We start from the raw sequence: 19,023 nt of genomic DNA, 5'->3' as shown, positions 1-19,023 counted from the left end.
CCCCCATAACAGTGACAACCAGGGTGCCCCCATAACAGTGACAACCAGGGTGCCTCCATAACAGTGACAACCAGGGTGCCCCCATAACAGTGACAACCAGGGTGCCTCCATAACAGTGACAACCAGGGTGCCTCCATAACAGTGACAACCAGGGTGCCCCCATAACAGTGACAACCAGGGTGCCCCCATAACAGTGACAAAAAGGGTGCCCCCATAACAGTGACAACCAGGGTGCCCCCATAACAGTGACAACCAGGGTGCCCCCATAACAGTGACAAAAAGGGTGCCCCCATAACAGTGACAACCAGGGTGCCCCCATAACAGTGACAACCAGGGTGCCCCCATAACAGTGTCAACCAGGGTGCCTCCATAACAGTGACAACCAGGGTGCCTCCATAACAGTGACAACCAGGGTGCCCCCATAACAGTGACAACCAGGGTGCCCCCATAACAGTGTCAACCAGGGTGCCCCCATAACAGTGACAACCAGGGTGCCCCCATAACAGTGTCAACCAGGGTGCCTCCATAACAGTGACAACCAGGGTGCCCCCATAACAGTGACAACCAGGGTGCCTCCATAACAGTGACAACCAGGGTGCCCCCATAACAGTGACAACCAGGGTGCCTCCATAACAGTGACAACCAGGGTGCCTCCATAACAGTGACAACCAGGGTGCCCCCATAACAGTGACAACCAGGGTGCCTCCATAACAGTGACAACCAGGGTGCCCCCATAACAGTGACAACCAGGGTGCCTCCATAACAGTGACAACCAGGGTGCCCCCATAACAGTGACAACCAGGGTGCCCCCATAAGATGACAGCACCTGTTACAAAAATGGTGAAGTGTATTGTGTCCTATGGGAGGATTAGGGAAGCGTTCATCGCCAGGTCCAGGGACATTAACCCCTTAAGGACATGGCCCATTTTGGGCATAAGGACACAACAACAATTTTGGGGGGAATTTTCATCTCCACATTTTAAAAGTCATAACTTTTTTATTTTTCCGTCGACGCGGCCGTCTAAGGGCTTGTGTGGTAAACTATAGTTTCTATTGCTGCCATTGTTGGGTACATAAGAGTATTGTAAAATTTTTATTATTTTTTTTTATATCAGGGACAGAAAACATCAATTCTGCCATTGTCTTTTGTGTTTTTTTACAGCGTTAATCATGCAGCATAAATAACACAATTAGAGATGAGCGAACGTGCTCGGCCACGCCCCTTTTTCGCCCGAATACCGCGATTTCCGAGTACTTCCGTACTCTGGCGAAAAAATTCGGGGGGCGCCGTGGCGGCACAGGGGGTAGCAGTGGGGAGTGGGGATTAGAGGGAGAGAGAGAGGGCTCCCCCCTGTTCCCCGCTGCTACCCCCCGCACCGCCACGCCTCTCCCCGCCCCCCGGCGCCCCCCGAATCTTTTCACCCGAGTACTGAAGTACTCGAAAATGGCGGTACTCGGGTGCGTAAGTACTCGAAACGAGTACGTTCGCTCATCTCTAAACACAATACATTTTTTTCTTCGGGTCGGTACGATTACAACGATACCAAAATTCTTAATATTTTTTTAGGTTTTTCTACAATAAAAGCCCTTTTTTTGGAATTTTTTTCTAAATCGCTGCATTTAAAGTCCTATAACTTTTTTATTTTTCCATGGACAGAGCTCTGTAAGGGCTTGTTTTTTTGCATGACAAGCTGTTTTTTTATGGGTACCATTTTGGGGCTTATACAGCTGTATTTTATTATTATTTTAGCAGGCAAAATTAAAAAGATAATCATTTTGCCTGTTTTTAAGGTTTATTTTACGCTTTTTGCCTTGCAGGATAAAAAGTGTGTTCAATTTATTGTACAAGTCGTTACGGATACAAATATGTGGGATTTAAATTTTTTACATTTTTTTATAATTATAGGAAAAAAGCGCAAAAAAGGCTTTTTTTAACATTTTTTTAAACTTTTTTTACACTATTTTTATCTTTTTTTACACTTTTTATACCGCTGTAGGGGACTTGAACCATAGCAGCTATGGTTGCTATAATAAAGCAATGCCTTATACTGCTTGTAATAGCAATCATAGGCAATGGCAAAGCGGGACACCTGTATCTGGCATCCTGGCAACCCGTCGTCCCTTTGCAATTACATGACGGGGGTCCAATGATGTCACAGAGGGAGCGTGCTACATTGCTTTCCTTATGCACCCTCACTGTTGCAGCCGGAGGCCAGCTACTGATAACAGCCAACTCCCGCTGCCGAATGGTGCGGAATCTCTTCTGATCTCCCATTTTTCTCAGGATGTTAGTGTATAGCCTGTTGTGTTAAGTACCCTGCAGCCAGGACGTACATTTATGCTCTGTGGAGTAAAGGTTTTAATAAACTTGAACTTGTCCTACTGATGGACGTGCAGTACAAGCGCACTTCCCAAGTTTCAAACAATGAAAAAGGGGACGAGTTCTGTGGGGTGACAAATTTATTTCTTTTCTTGTTAGGCTACATGCTTTTTACATTGAGCCACGCTCTTTATGCTCCCTCACAATATCTGTGCCCATTAGGGAAATACCAGCTCTACACAGTGATAGTGATTACAGTGCAGTTACCTCCAGTGATCACAAGTGACTTCTTGTCTGGTTGGTGACGTATGTCTTTGTTTTTCTACCAAGTCACAGTCCTCTGTCACAGTCCCCACATGGCTCACATTTAGGTACCAAGTCTGTGGCATCTGTCTTCCCAACTAAACCCTTATAGCACGAGTCTCCAGCACCCTCACGGACGCCCTTTCTTGGCTGTGGCAAGTTCTCCAGACCACAGGGCTTATCATACACGCCATATTTAGGGCACCGCCACTTTGTGTTGCACACACCATTCTCTCCCAGGCAGGGTAGCTCCATAGGATCAGCCACTAGGTCCATGTGAAGAATGTAACATCCTTATGGTCGTGCGCTCACACTCTTCAGATTGGTCACCATAACAGTAACAGGGTATTCCCTTTAGGGCTTATTTACCTGAGGCTAATGTCACATGGCTGAGCATAATATCGGGCTGTAAAACTCGTCCCGATATCACCCTCATGCACATGCGATGTCCTTGCACATACGAGCTTTTTTTGTGTCAAAAACGCCTCCCATCACCTCAGTGAGGGTGCGATCTTCCCGCTCGGCTGAAAGCTGCGCCAGAGGATTGGCAAGAGTTTCCCATTGCTTTCAATGGGAAACCTCACATTGCCCTCTGTGCGATGTGTTTTCCGGTCTCATTGAGAACAATGGGTGAGGCGTTCCAAGGGAATGCCCAAAGATAGGACATGCTGTGATTTGAATAGGTTTCATATTCGTGCAAGATTTGCGTGATTATTTTTGGCCATGTGAAAGCGGCCTTAGGGCTCCTTCACACTGACGATCACAATATTACCGCAAGAAAATCTCGGCAATATCGTAATTTTGACCATGGAATGTCTGAGTAATGCTTTCCTTGCAAAAATATTGCTGCCATTTGTGATTTTCGTGCGTGTTTTTCTCATGCGCTTTTCTTGCAGTAGACAGTAGGTGTTTCTAATGTTAATGAAGCATCGCCTTGCACGAAAATCGCAAGTTCGTGCATTGCAATGCAATAAAGCAAAGTTTCCATACGGAAATATAGGGGATAAAAAAAAGCAATATGAAGAAAGATAGGACATGCCGCCATTTACCAATCTCGCAATATCACGAGTGATAACATCACAGATGTGAATGAGAGCATTGAAAAGCAGGTTTCAAAATTCAGCATTTTCACTCACTCTTGCATCGCTCAAAAAACGTGTGATTTTTCGCGCAAGTGTGATAGAGCTTCTTCACACGGGCATACGTGCAATTATATTCGCCGCTACAGATGACAGTTGCGCATGAACAAGATAAAAATCTTTTTTTAACCTTTCAAACTTTGTGTGAGTTTCAAAAAAAAAAAAATGCGGAAAGATAGGTCCTGCCTTTTTTTTTTCTTGCCCGTACTATTAACGGGTGACAATACCGCTAGTGAAAACCAAACCATTGAAATCAATGATTTTGTTTCTCTACGTTTTGCAGCCGTGATTTACAAAGCCACCTAAAGGAACTAAATCACCCATCTGTTTAAGCCCTTACCATTGCCATGCTCACTCTGAGAGTTCGGACTGAGAAAAAATTGATCACCATCCTTGTGTTGTCTGGTTTTCTTGGAGCCCCATACACTGCATGCCTTACTTTCATCTGAGAAAACGGATTCGAATAACATGCAATTTTTTTTCGCATAGACCATTATTGAATAGCCTCATTGGCTATAATGGGTTCTTGCGCTGTCCGTGGAATACAAAAACATCACACAGACCAAAAATACAGGCATATGAATAGGCCCAACAGTCACAGTAAGGGGGCTCCCATAAAGCGTCCTACACATGTATGAGTGTGATATTGAGTTTCACGGCCCGATATGTGCAATGTACCAGCAGATGCAAGACGTTTTTCTGCCCAAAAACGCCTCCCATCACTTCTGTGAGGTTGCGATTAGAGATGAGCGAGTATACTCGCTAAGGCACATTACTTGATCGAGTATCTCCCGGCTCGTCTCTAAAGATTTGGGGGCCGTCGGGGGGGCGGGGAGCGGCAGGGGAGAGCGGGGAGGAACAGAGGGGAGATCTCTTTCTCCCTTTCTCCCCCCCCCCGCAACTCACCTGTCACCCGCGCGAGCCCCCAAATCTTTAGAGGCGAGCGGGGAGATACTCGGCTAAGGCACTACTCGCTCGAGTAATGTGCCTTAGCGAGTATACTCGCTCATCTCTAGTTGCGATCTTCCCTTTCAGGCACTTCGGAGGATGGGCAAGTGTTTCCCATTGTTTTTGCGTGAGATCTGTATGCGAGTGTAGTGTGTTTACCAGTCCCATTGAAAATAATGGGCGATGCGTTCTGAGAAAAGTGCAAATATAGAACATGCTGCAATTTTTTTCCCATGCATATAACTCCATTCAAAATCTTAAGGCACAAATCTCACACAATTTTCTTGGCCATGTGGAAGCAGCCTAAGGGTGGAGTCAGACGACTGTATATCGGCTCGGTTTTCACGCCGAGCCGATATACGGTGTCCTTGTCTGCAGGAGGGGAGGATGGAAGAGCCAGGAGCAGGAACTGAGCTCCCGCCCCTTGCCACTATTTGCAATAGGATGGGGCGAGACGGGGGCGGAGCTAAGTCACGTTGCTTAGCTCCGCCCCATCCTGCCTCTCCCATTGCAAATAGTGGTGAGGGCTGGGGAAGGGGCGGGAGCTCAGTTCCTGCTCCTGGCTCTACCACCCCCTTACCACCACCACCCCTGCAGACAAGGACACCGTATATAGGCTCGGTGTGAAAACCGAGCCGATATAAGGTCGTCTGAATCCACCCTAGGGAAAGCCAAGGAGCTCTAAAGATTGTTTCACATAACAGTCCAATCCCAAATTTGTTCCAGGACTTAAAAGAGAGGATGTGCTCTTCTGCTATGTCTTTTTCTCTTTTTTCCCCTAATCTGTATGACTGCAAGAAGCATTTGTATTTGTTTTGTACTAATGTAACAGAAATTTATTTCAAAAGTTGTTTTCTGTGTTATTGTAATCTCATAAATCTATATATATAAAATTGAATGTACATCTGTCTGTTTGTCCTTTATGCGCTACTACACCATTCATCCGATCGCCATGAAACTTTGGGAAGTTGTTGAGTACACTCCTGGGAAGAATACTGGCATAGTACAATTATCCTACGATAGGTGGCGCGCGCGCGAGCATAGTTAACAGTTATGCCCCCTATACAAAGATCGTTTGATTTCCATCTCAAGCACGAAAGCAAAAAGGCATTACAAGCAACGGAATGAGTGTTCAACTACAAAATGATGATTCATCCGCCGAACGTTTCGCAAGACAATTGCTGGATATTGAGAATGCTGAGGTAAAATGAAAGCTGTGCTCTGATTGGTTGCTATTAGAGATGAGCGAACCTACTCGGCCACGCCCCTTTTTCGCCCGAGCGCTGAGATTTTCGAGTACTTCCGTAGATTATAGGCATAGTACAACTATCCTATGATAAATGGCGTGCATGCGAGCGTCGACAGTTACGCCCCGCCCCCACGTAGATCGTTCGATTTCCATCATTGCCACCAATTCTCTCACTTCCCGATGTTGTAGAAACATGAAATTTGGCACGAGCATTGATTATGTCATAAATAGGAAAACGTAATGGGTCCCAACTCGATTATTCAATTCTAAGCGCCAAAGAATTAGCGTCCAAATTTTACGTACAGGATCTAATTCTCTCACTTTCCAATGTCATAGAAACATGAAATTTGGCAGGAGCATTGATTATGTCATAAATAGGAAAAGTTAATGGGTCCCAACTCGATTATTCAAGTCTAAGCACCAAAGAATTAGCGTCTAAATTTTACGTACGGAATCTAATTTTCACACTTCCCAATGTCATAGAAACATGAAATTTGGCAGGAGCATTGATTATGTCATAAATAGGAAAAGCTAATGGGTTCCAACTTGATTATTCATATCTAAGCGCCAAAGAATTAGCGTCCAAATTTTACGTACGGAATCTAATTTTCTCCCTTCCCAATGTAATTTGGCACGACCATTGATTATATCATAAATAGGAAAAGGTAATGAGTCCCAACCCAATTATTCAATTCTAAGCGCCAAAGAATTAGCGTCCAAATTTTACGTACATAATCTAATTCTCTCAATTCTCCGTGTCATCGAAACGTGAAATTTGGCACGAGCATTGATTATATCATAAATAGGAAAAGTTAATGGGTCCCAACTTGATTATTCAATTCTAAGCGTAAAAGAATTAGCGTCCAAATTGTACGTACATAATCTAATTTCTCACTTCCCAATGTCATAGAAACTTGAAATTTGGCACAAGCATTGATTATGTCATAAATAGGAAAACTAAAGGAATTAGCGTCCAAATTTTACGTACGGAATCTAATTCTCTCACTTTCTGATGTCATCTCTATATATATAAAAATGAATGTCTGTCTGTCCTTTATGCATTACTACACTAGATATATAAAAACGAATGTATGTATGTATGTCTGTCTTCGCAGCAACGCGCGACGGGTAAGCTAGTCTTTAATAAAAATTAAGGTTTAGAAAAAAAAAAACGGACTGCCTGAGCAAATGAGCAAACTGTGACATTGTATGTTTGGGTGTATAAAGGTATCATTGGAGTCCATTACATCTACGAATCAGAAAAGACCTTTCTTCCGCCAAGACTTTGACATGGCACCTGTCAGACTGATTGGAAGTAATGGTTGGAACAGAAAGGATGTCATAGACAGTGCACTGTGGGGGATTCGGTAGTCTGAAGATTGCATTGGCTATCTTTAATTACCAAAAACGGACCCCGAACTGATTGATCGGGGGACAGCAGAGAGGAACAACTTCAGGTAATGTACCCCCCACCACCTCTGGTCCTGGGACAGAATTTTGGCCGCAAAGCTGATGATCACTTTAAAGTGATCTGCCATGATTGAAAGTTATTCCCTATTCACAGGAGATAGCTGAACCCCTGAACTTGGCTATCTCCGTCAATCCCATTGAAGTGAACGGATCCGCTGTGTGCACTGGATATCTGTTCTTGGGATCAATAGGGATCCTAATAGTTGGACCCTCAATGATTTGAATGTTACCTTCTATCCTTTTGATAGGGAAAAACTTTCAAAATTGGCACAACCCCTTTAACTTTTACTTTTGGCTATACCACACAGTGAATGCTGTTCAAAAGCCAAAGAGCAATTGTGAATTTACTATTTGTTCCCTTTTTTGACACCCCCCCCCCCCCCCGCCCCCAAAAAATAATAAAAGTGAAGCAATAAATGAAATATACTCCCAGCATATTAAAACAAAATGAAAACCTTCATGTGGCTTTGTCAATAGCAAAATAAATGATTTATGACTCTTGGATTGCTGTGATAGAAAAACATTGCGTTCTGAAAGCCTAAACAAAGAACACTTGTATGTAACTATAGGGTGTGCCCCCAATCACTTCTGTTGGTGGGCCCTAGGCCTCAGTACATCACTGTGAATATCAGCATGCTCAATAAGCCACAGAAAACAATTATTATGCAAAAATGCTAAAAATATTTACATTCAGCTATTGTGTATTCGTTTGTTGTAGGTTCTATGAAACTTGCCACCTTTTTTCCTAAAGCTAGAATTGTCAGTGGGTGTTACAAGTAGACCACCTAGCCTATTGTTCCCAAAAGTTGCAAAGTACTTTTGTTTCTCATATTGCAAACACAACTTTGTTAGCATTAGATAACAAGATTTCTTAGGATGGCCTTTGTTTTCCCATGAACATTGCAAAGCTTTTGTAATCAAATGTTGTCCTGGCCAATCCCACCAGGTGGTAGGCACTGGCAGATGATCGTACAATGGGGATGATCCTAGAGGTGTCTGACACCCCTGCTCTGTGCTCATTCACACAACATGTTAGCCCTAAATATTGCTAACTGCATTATGGCCTGGATAATAGAGTAAAAGGCTTCTGATAAAAACAATGAAATGCAAAAGAGCTCAGTGGTGTCTATAGTGATACCAATACTGTCATATGTGATACCGAGAAAGACTTTAGTGACTTATACCCAGCAAAAATGAGAGCGATCAAAGACAATTAAATAATTCAGAACTGTACTGTACATAGTACATGTTGCAGGTCGCTGTTTCATAAGTATTTTTAAAGGCTATTTACAGTGGTTGTGGATGAGCGTTCGTTAGAACTCTACAGAATGAGTTGGAGCTATACGAATAGTTATAAACAGGTCAGTAATCAGCCAACGAACTAGCAAATGCTCGTATGGTGGCTGATTGCACCTTTTGTGCAGCCTAAGGGCTCTTTCATATGAGTGTATGCGTTTTTACGTTCTCTCGTCTGCGCTGTAAATTCGCATGAATGGATGATTTTCTGCAATCACGGCCAGAGATAGGCTACCTGCAGACGGGCGGAAATTCCGCGGCGGGATTTCCTGCGGAATTTCTGCCCTTAGAAGCTGCCATAGGATTGCGTTAACAAACACAATCCTAGGCAGATGGTTGCGATTTGGCCGCGCAAAATCTCGCGCGGCAAACAAATCGCGGCATGCGCCGGCAGCAGACACATGAAAGAGCCGGGGCCGCGGGGGCAGGTGAGTGACGCGCTGCTCTCTGCAGACGCTCGGGTCGGGTCCCGCTGCGAGAATTCTCGCAGCCGGATCCGACCCGGCCGTCTGCAGGCGGCCTTAATTAGCGTTTTCACGTCCATTCACGCAACAACAAAAATACATCGCACCCCGGAAAACCCTCGCTCTGCATAAATCCTCGGGATGCCTTCAAATGTCTAAATAGATGCAACTGTAAGCTTTTCCCTGCCTTGGATGCTGCTAAACTGCCTCCCACATCCCTTTTTATTACTAGCTCCCATAGAAGTCTATGGGAGCCACCACCATATATCGATCAAAAGATAAAATCAGAACTATATTTTTTGCCACGGTATAAGCGCCAGCGAGAATTTTGATCATGTATGTTCCATTTTTCACGGCGCGAGGTTTTTATGTGCCGTATATTCTCCCCTGTGAACGAATTCATTGGAAACCAATGCCTAAGATGGTCGTATGTTACAGTCGGGCGTAAGGCTGGGTTCTCACAGGAACGGAAATGTCGCGGAATGTCTGCTGCGGCACTGCGTGGAAATTCTGCTAGATTTCCACAGCGGAAAGGCAGCAAAAAAATCCACGCCATTTGCACAGGTTTTGAAGCAGCATTTCAGCCTGTATTTCACACTGGAGATCTATCCCCAGAGAGAGAAGAGAGTCCGCAGTGGAAACGGCGCCAAAATTGACATGTCGTAAATTTGAATTTTGCGCCCCATGTTAATTTTTCACTTGGCTTGTCCACAGCGGACTGTCGTCAGCATGTGACCGAGATCCATAGCCAGAGGTAAGACTTGTTAACGACTGCTGAAGCATATTCTAATCATAGTAGTTATACGAAGATCAATATTACCATCATTCAGTCATGACTAGTTATACATGGGCGCTCTGCAGACCGCGTAAGTACAGGTAAAGGCTTTATTCACATGAGCACTTTAACACGGCTACTTAGTCGCGTTTTCACGCCGGCCAAAAATCGGGGTCATCTGAGACATTGGATCCCAATGCATTCGTTCACATGGGCAATTTTGCGGTGCGTAAAAACATTGCACCAGAAAAAAATAGCACATACGTGTCCAGATATTTATCTGCAGCAGGCAAGGGGGATTGGCTGGTGGAGAATACCGCACCCAGCAGCTCAATTAACCCCTACCTGTGAAGGTGTGCACAAGAAAGCCTGCAGAACCACAGGTCCTAGATGCACAACCTTAGCACAATCCCTCTGTATAGATCCCAGTATCCCCTTATCCCTAATACATTCCCGCAACCTTCAGTACAGATCCCAGAATCCCCCATCCCTCAGTACAAACTCCAGAAACCCAACAATCACTCAGCACATATCCCAGCCCCCCCCCCATCAACAGTACAGACTCCAGAATCTCCCAAGTCCTTATGTATAGACCCCAGAATCCCCACATCCTTAATACATATCTCAGCATCCATCACCATCCTCAGCACAGACCCCAGGATCCCCCGCCATCTTCAGTACAGACCCCAGAATCCCCAATCCCTCAGTACAGACCCCAGAACCCACCCCCCAGTCACTCATTACAGACCCCCAACCTGCGCCAAAGCTCATTAGAACCAAAATAAGACAAAAACAAAACCCTCACTCCCCCTTAGGCCCCCTCCACATGGGCTGAATTTCTGCCCATGCCCACCTGCATAGGATTGCATTAGATAACGCAATCCTAGGCAGACGGACGAGATTTGTCTGCGTGAAAACACACGCGGAAAACAAATATCAGCATGTTCTATTTCTGTGTGGGTCTCGCAGAGGAAAATTCAGTGGTGACGGGCCGGCTCCTCTCTGCACATGCGCCAGCTGGCCAGCAGCCGGCACACAGCACAGAGAGGAGAAGCCAGGAGCGGGTAAGCCGCAGGGCTGTGTAGGGGCACGGGTGCGCATCCAGCTGTGAGAATCCTCACAGCAGGATCCGACCCGGCCGTCTGCAGGCAGCCTAAGTAATTACCTCTGGTGCATGTTTGCTAATGCTTTGATATGGATGCAGAATATGAAAACACCCCAAATCCCCCAATCCCTCATTCCAGACCCCAGGATCCCCTCATCCTCAATACTGACCCCAAGATCCCCCGCCATCCTCAGTACAGACCCCCAGCCTCTGCCACAGCTCATTAGACACGAAAAGGAAAACTTCCACACACCTATCAGTCTTTGCTACTGGTGCATGCTTCCTTATGTTTTAATATGGATGCAGAGTATGAAAAGACCCTTGAATCCCCCATCTACCATACTGATGCCAGAATCCCCCATCCCTCAGTCATGCTTGCTAATGCTTTAATATTGAGGCAGAATATGAAAACACACCACAAACCCCCCATACATATCCCAAAAAAACCCATCTCTTAGTACAGACCCTAGAACCCCTCCATCCTCAGTACAGACCCCAGGATCCCCCGACATCTTCAGTACAGACCACAGAATCCCCCATTCCTCGGTAGACCCCAGGATCACTCCCAATCACTCAGTACAGTACAGACCCTATGTACCATACATATCCCAGAATCCCCCATCCCTCAGTACAGACCCCAAAGTCTCCTCAAACACTCAGTACAGCCCCCAGAATCTCCTCAATCGCTCACTTCAGATCACAAAATCCCCCCTGCCCCCGTAATCCCTCAGTGCAGACCGTCAAATCCCCCCTGCCCCCGTACAGATGGCAGAATCCCCCCCCCATCACTCAGTACAGACCCCCAACCTCCGCCAAAGCTCATGACACATCATAAAAGAATAAACTAAAATCCCGCTCACCCCTCAGTATTTATTACTGCTTTCTAACGGTTTAACATGGATGCAGAGTATGACGGAAAGCTGCTCATTCAGGGACTCCATCTCCCGCGCTGCTCCCGGTATCAGTCTTAAAACCCCAGGAATAAGCCATGTTTCAGGATATCATCTCCCAGGAGATAGTACCATCTATCTTCCAGATCTCAGGACCAGGTAACACGTGTGACTGGGCGGGGCTCAGCCACTTCCAAACAACTCATTATCCAATCACAGCGCCATAGCTCCGCCCAATAGATCTCCAATTGGTTCATCTCCAGGTCCCGCCCTTGTTCAGACCTTTAAACGTCTGGCGCCGCAGTCAGCTCTCTACCACTTCACCTGTTCAGATCTGCTGCTGCCGCCGCCAAGCCTTTGCAATGGGAAAAGAAAAGATCCACATCAACATTGTGGTCATCGGCCATGTCGACTCTGGGAAATCCACCACCACCGGCCACCTGATTTACAAGTGCGGAGGCATCGATAAGAGAACCATCGAGAAGTTTGAGAAAGAAGCAGCAGAGGTGAGTGTTGTGCAGCGCAGCCATGGTCTGACTGGGGATATGGGGAGGTGGTTGCCCTGGTGGATGGGGCATTGTAGTAATGTTATCGTTCTTACAGATGGGCAAAGGCTCCTTCAAGTATGCCTGGGTGCTGGACAAGCTGAAGGCTGAGCGGGAGCGGGGCATCACCATTGATATTTCCCTATGGAAATTTGAGACTGTTAAGTACTACATCACCATCATTGATGCCCCTGGGCACCGTGACTTCATCAAGAACATGATCACTGGCACCTCACAGGTAAGTGCTGCAGTGTAATGTGACATGGCCACCTCTGTCTGGAGGTCTTCATGTGTTGTATTTTTGCTTGTATTGAAGGATCTAAATCTTGGATTGGATATTAAGTAGCTGGAGCTTCTTATCCCATGCTTATTTGTTAGTAATCTGATTGATTGCAGCTAGCACCAGTCTCTATTCAAGAGGCACTGGGGCAAACTTATACAACCAATATCTTCAACTATAATCTTCCCTGGTGCACACCTTTTCATGTATTAAACTTCTGTGTGTGCACCAAGATGTATGACAGAGTTTACCTGGTTTTCATTTCTCACATGCCTTTATGTAAGTTTGATATGTAAAGCTCTGCTTGTTTATGGTGGTCATGCCCACTCTTCTGACAAGTGGTGAGAAAGTTGGGGCTTGTGCAACATTTGACTCTCCACCGGCACGCATGGATTCTGAGTGTGGAATCTTGCAGCAGATGCCACCTGTGCTCACAGCCATGAGGCTAAAGACACTTTCTCACTTGTCCAGATGTGGTATGGGTCTCCTCCATCATGGCCAGATCCTCTTTCCTGTGTTTTATTTCCTACTTTCATGACCGTGTAAGCTGCATCTGTGCATATACCACAATGTAGCATGTCTGACCACTAACTATGTACTATCTTGTTCATAATGTCCACTTTCCCTGTAGGCTGACTGTGCTGTACTTATTGTGGCTGCTGGGGTGGGAGAGTTTGAAGCTGGAATTTCAAAGAATGGACAGACTCGTGAGCATGCCCTTCTTGCCTTTACGTTGGGAGTCAAACAGCTCATCATTGGTGTAAACAAGATGGATTCCACAGAGCCTCCATTCAGCCAGAAGAGATTTGAAGAAATAACCAAGGAAGTTAGCACCTACATCAAGAAAATTGGCTACAATCCAGCAACAGTTGGTTTTGTACCAATTTCTGGCTGGCATGGGGACAACATGCTGGAACCTAGCAACAAGGTAAGTACAGTGCTATATTAACTGCTTTGTAACTTATATTACTGAGAAACCTCTTAACTTGTATACAGGGTGACCAAAAGCACAATTCTGGCACTGTGTAGCTTCTCTGCCAGCATTATTTTAACTGCTTTGACGTTGGTTCTAAGTCATGTTGGGTGCTAATGTATGTAGGGTTGCCATCTTGTCACAGAAAAATATGGGCCATGGTAAAGGGGTGTGGCTTATCACTTCAATCTTATATTTTTCTTCTCCTGGATCCTGTGCATGCAATCCAGGCCAGTGTGTTCTCGCGAGTAGATGACGCTTAGTGTGAATCGGACGCCATCTATTCATGAGAATACGCTGCAGACTCTCGCATTGCGTACAATCTACACATATAACTACATACATGAGATGCCCAGGTTACCCCAGCATGGTCCATCTCTCTATATTCAGGAGATGTATATAGTGATGCTGATGTAACTTGGCTATATCCTGTACATAATATGTACAGCTGGTATAACGTACACCACCTAAATATACAAGTTTACATGCAATACATCATACTGCTCGTCCAGTCACTGCATGGCCGTCTGGACATCCATCCTGACATGCAGACTCGGCTACATCCAACTTGACCCCCACACATGACACACAGCTCTACATCATCCAGACCCCCACAGCTCCACATCTTCCAGACCCCCACAGCTCCAAGACAGACACCTGCAGAATCTCACTGAGCATGTTAGCAATGCTTATGAACAAAGCTTCACTACTATAATACAAGCAAACTAACTTTCTTTGTTCAACTCTCCCCTTACTTCCCCAATCTGGGGCATTTAAACGCTGCAATCAGCACTGACACTGATGATAGCTGTTAGCAGGATCAATGGGTTCAATCTTAACCCATCATTCAACCAGGTTTAGTCTGGCAACTGGTGTCCTTCAATGTATTGCAAGAGCTACTCAGACTAATCTTCTGCATAGAGGGGTGTGACAATGGCTATGTATAAAGATACAATCTGTATGAACATGGGGCTCTATTTTTGTCTTTAGATGCCCTGGTTCAAAGGCTGGAAAATTGACAGAAAAGAAGGGAATGCAACTGGAACCACCCTTCTAGAAGCTCTGGACTCCATTATTCCCCCAGCTCGTCCCCTAAAGAAACCCCTACGTCTACCTCTGCAGGATGTCTACAAGATTGGCGGTAAGCTGAAAGTGCTGCTACTAATGACTATACTCTTGGTGGTTAGGGTGGTGGTAACATATGGTCCATTGCAGGAATTGGAACGGTCCCAGTAGGAAGAGTTGAAACTGGAGTCATAAAGGCAGGAATGGTGGTAACCTTTGCACCTGGAAATTTAACAACAGAAGTGAAGTCTGTAGAAATGCACCATGAAGCATTACAAGAAGCTACACCTGGGGACAACGTAGGATTCAATGTAAAGAATATATCTGTTAAGGACATCAAAAGAGGCAACGTAGCTGGTGATAGCAAGAATGACCCACCAATGGAGGCTGGCAGTTTCACAGCTCAGGTAAATATCCCTATCGGTATTAAATACACCAGCTGGCATATCCCTTACTGGAAGGTTGTCTTTACTGTACACTTGCATGTATTGACAGTATTTCTTATACATACAGGTAATCATCCTTAATCACCCAGGACAGATAAATGCTGGCTATTCCCCAGTTCTGGACTGTCACACTGCCCACATAGCTTGTAAGTTTGCAGAGCTGAAGGAAAAGATTGACCGTCGATCAGGCAAGAAACTGGAGGACAACCCCAAAAGCTTGAAATCTGGGGATGCTGCCATTATTGAGATGGTTCCTGGGAAGCCAATGTGTGTGGAAACCTTCTCTGCATACCCTCCCCTCGGTAAGACATGTATACAGACTTACTTTCCTGTATTGAAGGCTCTACCTGTTTATAAATGCATTCCCCCCCCCCCCCCTCTCCATTCACTTAACATAGCAGCTGTTCAATACTGAATGGCTACTATGTTAGGTGAATGATAGGGGTGGTGGAGAGAGAAATATCATGCAGCCTCCCTGCTCCTCTGCTGGACGCTCTGAGCGAGCCAGTAATACTGGCTCCTGTGCAACAGCACAGGAGCGAGAATTTGTGGGTACTAGTGTCAGGCATTGGTTCATTGAAAGCAGCCTTACCTCCAAAGTTTTGTTTTGGCAAGTTATAGTGGGCAATCTACTACTTCCTCTAGGTCTCCTACTAATTGATTCTATCAGTGTTCGATGGTACAGATTGGGTTTTAGATCAATCAACTGATGCATCTCTTGCTGCTTTCAGGTCGGTTTGCGGTTCGTGATATGAGACAAACTGTTGCAGTTGGAGTAATTAAAGCTGTGGACAAGAAGTCAGGAAGTGCTGCAAAAGTGACCAAATCTGCATTGAAGGCTGCCAAGAAGTGATTTCTTTATTTATATTTTTGAGGAACTTGTATATTTTTGTTAAAACTGTCTAATAAATCTGCAAAGCTTACTTTATGTGTTGTCTGAAGTTGGACACAACCAGCATAACTCTAGGTTTAGCAGTTGGCATATTCTAAAGAAGTTGTAGTGCTAGTCTAACCATTAGGACACACATTGGATCCAAATGTTTGCCAGTCAAAGGGCCATTCTGGTATACACTCTTATCCTTTTGCTATCATTTGGCTGACACTCATGGAAGTGACTGCAAAATACGTAAATATCCAGTCTGACAGTGAAATCTTTGCTTTCACATCAATCCCATGATGCATCACTGCAGGGGAACTGTACTCTAGTAACCTAGATAAGCTACTGACAGTGGTATACAGGTAGTAGGATGAGTTGTGATCTAAACTCATAACTGACAAAACTCTGGTTTATGCAGCCAAAGTTTAGAGACCTTTATCAGTCCAAAGTAAGAAGTGGATCTGCTGCAGAATTTAGCCCTTGTCCTGTGAGGGCTGAATTCTACAGCAGAAATCTGCAGCATAACTATGTTGTGAATTTTAAACAATAGTTCTTGAGAAACACTGCAGACTCGTTGCAGAAAATTTCCACACCATGTGAAGACTTCTGATATCAACATGGCTTAGGGACTATTCACACAAGCGTATGCATTTTATGGTTGTCTGCTAGCAACATAATGTATTCGGCGCACAAATCTGCCCTTTTGTGCAGACGGCCTGGGCCTGATGCATGTACGCTGAGCCCACAATGCCATCGGGCAAAGGGAGACAGTTTATTTCCCACATGCGTGCACCCCCTTCCTATAAGGAATAAAACCCACAAATTCAGGACATGTAAAAACTGTATTGGGCATTCACTAAGGGGTTAAGAAAGCAATCCTGTCCAGGGACATTAATAAACTTGGACCTGCAGTACAAGCGCACTTGCCAAAATTCAAACAATAAAAAAAGGGACATGCAGTGTGCCAAACTTTTTCCGCTCCTTCTGATGTCCTTTTTACATTAAGCCACTGCTCCCTCACAGTATCTGTGCCCAATAGGTATAGATAGGCCCAATATTCAAGTAGTCTATGGCATCTGGTTTCCTAACTTAAAGCCCATTTACACATCACTATTATCGCTTAAATTCATTCAACGAGTAATTTAGTTATATGTAAAAGCAGGCATCAGGGACTTTATTTAAATGATGCTTTTAAGGTGAACTTGAGGCCCATTTACACGATTAGCATTCAAAAGCAGTCTTTTGAGCGATACTCCTCTTACTGCACTGATATCGTGCCATTTTTTTTTTTCGGTATGCCGTTGCTCATCGTTGTCTTTCAGCATGCCTAAAGAACGATGAGCCTTATCAGGAATTCAGAGGGATACAGCTGATACTATATCAGCTGTATCCTGCTCCCTGATGACAGCTGGGTATGGAGAACAGTGGCCCTGCTTGTCTTTATCTTCCACTCAGAGCACTCGGCTGTATAACAGTCGGGCGCTCCGAGTAGAGAACAGCTGGACACAAGACAAGCGGCCCACCGGTCTTCCACATCCCCCGCTTGGAGCGTAAGGTGATCACTCAACCTTTTGAGCGATCGCCTTGCCCAGTAAATGCGCACAATTCTCACTCAAGACAGTTTTAGTGATAACCATTGTCTAAATGGGCCTTTAAAATCACTCAGCGATAGAGTATCTCCCACTAGACCAAGCTGTTATCTTCACAGGAGGCACCAGATAACATTTGTATTGTGCTGCGAGGCAAATAATGTAGTGGTGTGCACAGCTGCATGTGTGATTAATCAAACTGGGCTCTGCAAACCGCTACTGGGGGCCCTTTTTACAAGCAAATGAAAGTGTTAATGGCCATAACACTCTATGCGACAAGATTGCTACATTTTTCAGTTGTTTGAAAGACTATCTTTGCGTGGGCCTTAAGCTCTTATTGCACCTGTCTTCAGCACCCTCAGATTCACTGTCTAAGTTGTAGCAAGTACTCCAGACCACAGGGTTTATCTATATTTAAAGGTTTCTTCAGATGACCATGATTTTGTCCCGTTTTGCTGCCATCTGATTTTTTTTTTGGCCTCCAACAGTCTGAAGTCTTAAACAAATGGGCACATAATGGGACAAAACAAACTTTTTTTTTTTTTTAATGGAGTTCCACTATTGGGATTTGATACTACATGTAAGAAAGATTGGGCAGCACCAATATTTTTTTCCCAAACCTGTGCACTATAGAGCAGAGTTTGAATAGTTTGAAGGAAAAACAACCCTGTTTCATGCGGAAATACACAGTAGTGGCGAGTGTATTAGCACATGCACCTGTGGTTTTTGCCCTCGGTACTTCAGCACTGTATCTTGGCTTCCAATGAGGTGTGTTTGTCATAGTTCCATTTTTCTTACTGCATAGCACAGACTGCACTATTCCATTTACAGGCATCCAGTAAAAAGCAGCCTGCATAAGCTAAAAATTTGTGCCCAAAGTTTCCAGAAAAATGGAAACCTCAGGCATAAAGTATAAAAGGGGCCTTCGTGCTATAATCAAATCACTTGTAATATCAGTACAGATGTGTCTAGCATTGACTTTCCTCCCCCATATTGAAGTATTCACACTTTACCAAGCATACACTACTACAGGAAGGTCAGGGTTGTTGGCTGAACAAGTATTTGTATGTCCAATCTTACAGTACTGAGTTACATTATTAGGCCTGTGGTGTATGTAATCACATGAAGATGTATGACACACAAATATTCCAGTTGAAATCTTGCAATTAGCAGCAGACTTCTCCCACCTAAGCCACTCTTACACAGCTGGAAAAAAAAAATCGCACAAGATTTATGCATTGCGAGACGCACAAATCTCGCATAAATATGAACCCCATTGTTTTCATTGA

The 19,023-nt window shown here is 44.8% G+C and overlaps 1 protein-coding gene across 1 annotated transcript; it reads left to right on the top strand.

Moving 5' to 3' along the window:
• Positions 1-12,291: 12,291 nt before the first annotated feature.
• On the top strand, positions 12,292-16,136 carry LOC136611875 (elongation factor 1-alpha, oocyte form-like). The gene is made up of 7 exons (XM_066591830.1): positions 12,292-12,465; positions 12,563-12,742; positions 13,416-13,712; positions 14,748-14,898; positions 14,973-15,229; positions 15,336-15,570; positions 16,000-16,136. The coding sequence occupies exons 1-7, from the start codon at positions 12,322-12,324 to the stop codon at positions 16,119-16,121; spliced, it is 1,386 nt and encodes a 461-aa protein (XP_066447927.1). The 5' UTR covers positions 12,292-12,321; the 3' UTR covers positions 16,122-16,136.
• The last annotated feature ends 2,887 nt before the right edge of the window (positions 16,137-19,023 follow it).

The sequence above is a fragment of the Eleutherodactylus coqui genome, chromosome 1, assembly GCF_035609145.1.
Source record: "Eleutherodactylus coqui strain aEleCoq1 chromosome 1, aEleCoq1.hap1, whole genome shotgun sequence".
In the NCBI taxonomy this organism is placed as follows: Eukaryota; Metazoa; Chordata; class Amphibia; order Anura; family Eleutherodactylidae; genus Eleutherodactylus; species Eleutherodactylus coqui.
The sequence above is the reverse complement of the archived record's forward strand: the minus strand, read 5'-3'. Positions and strand labels throughout refer to the sequence as shown.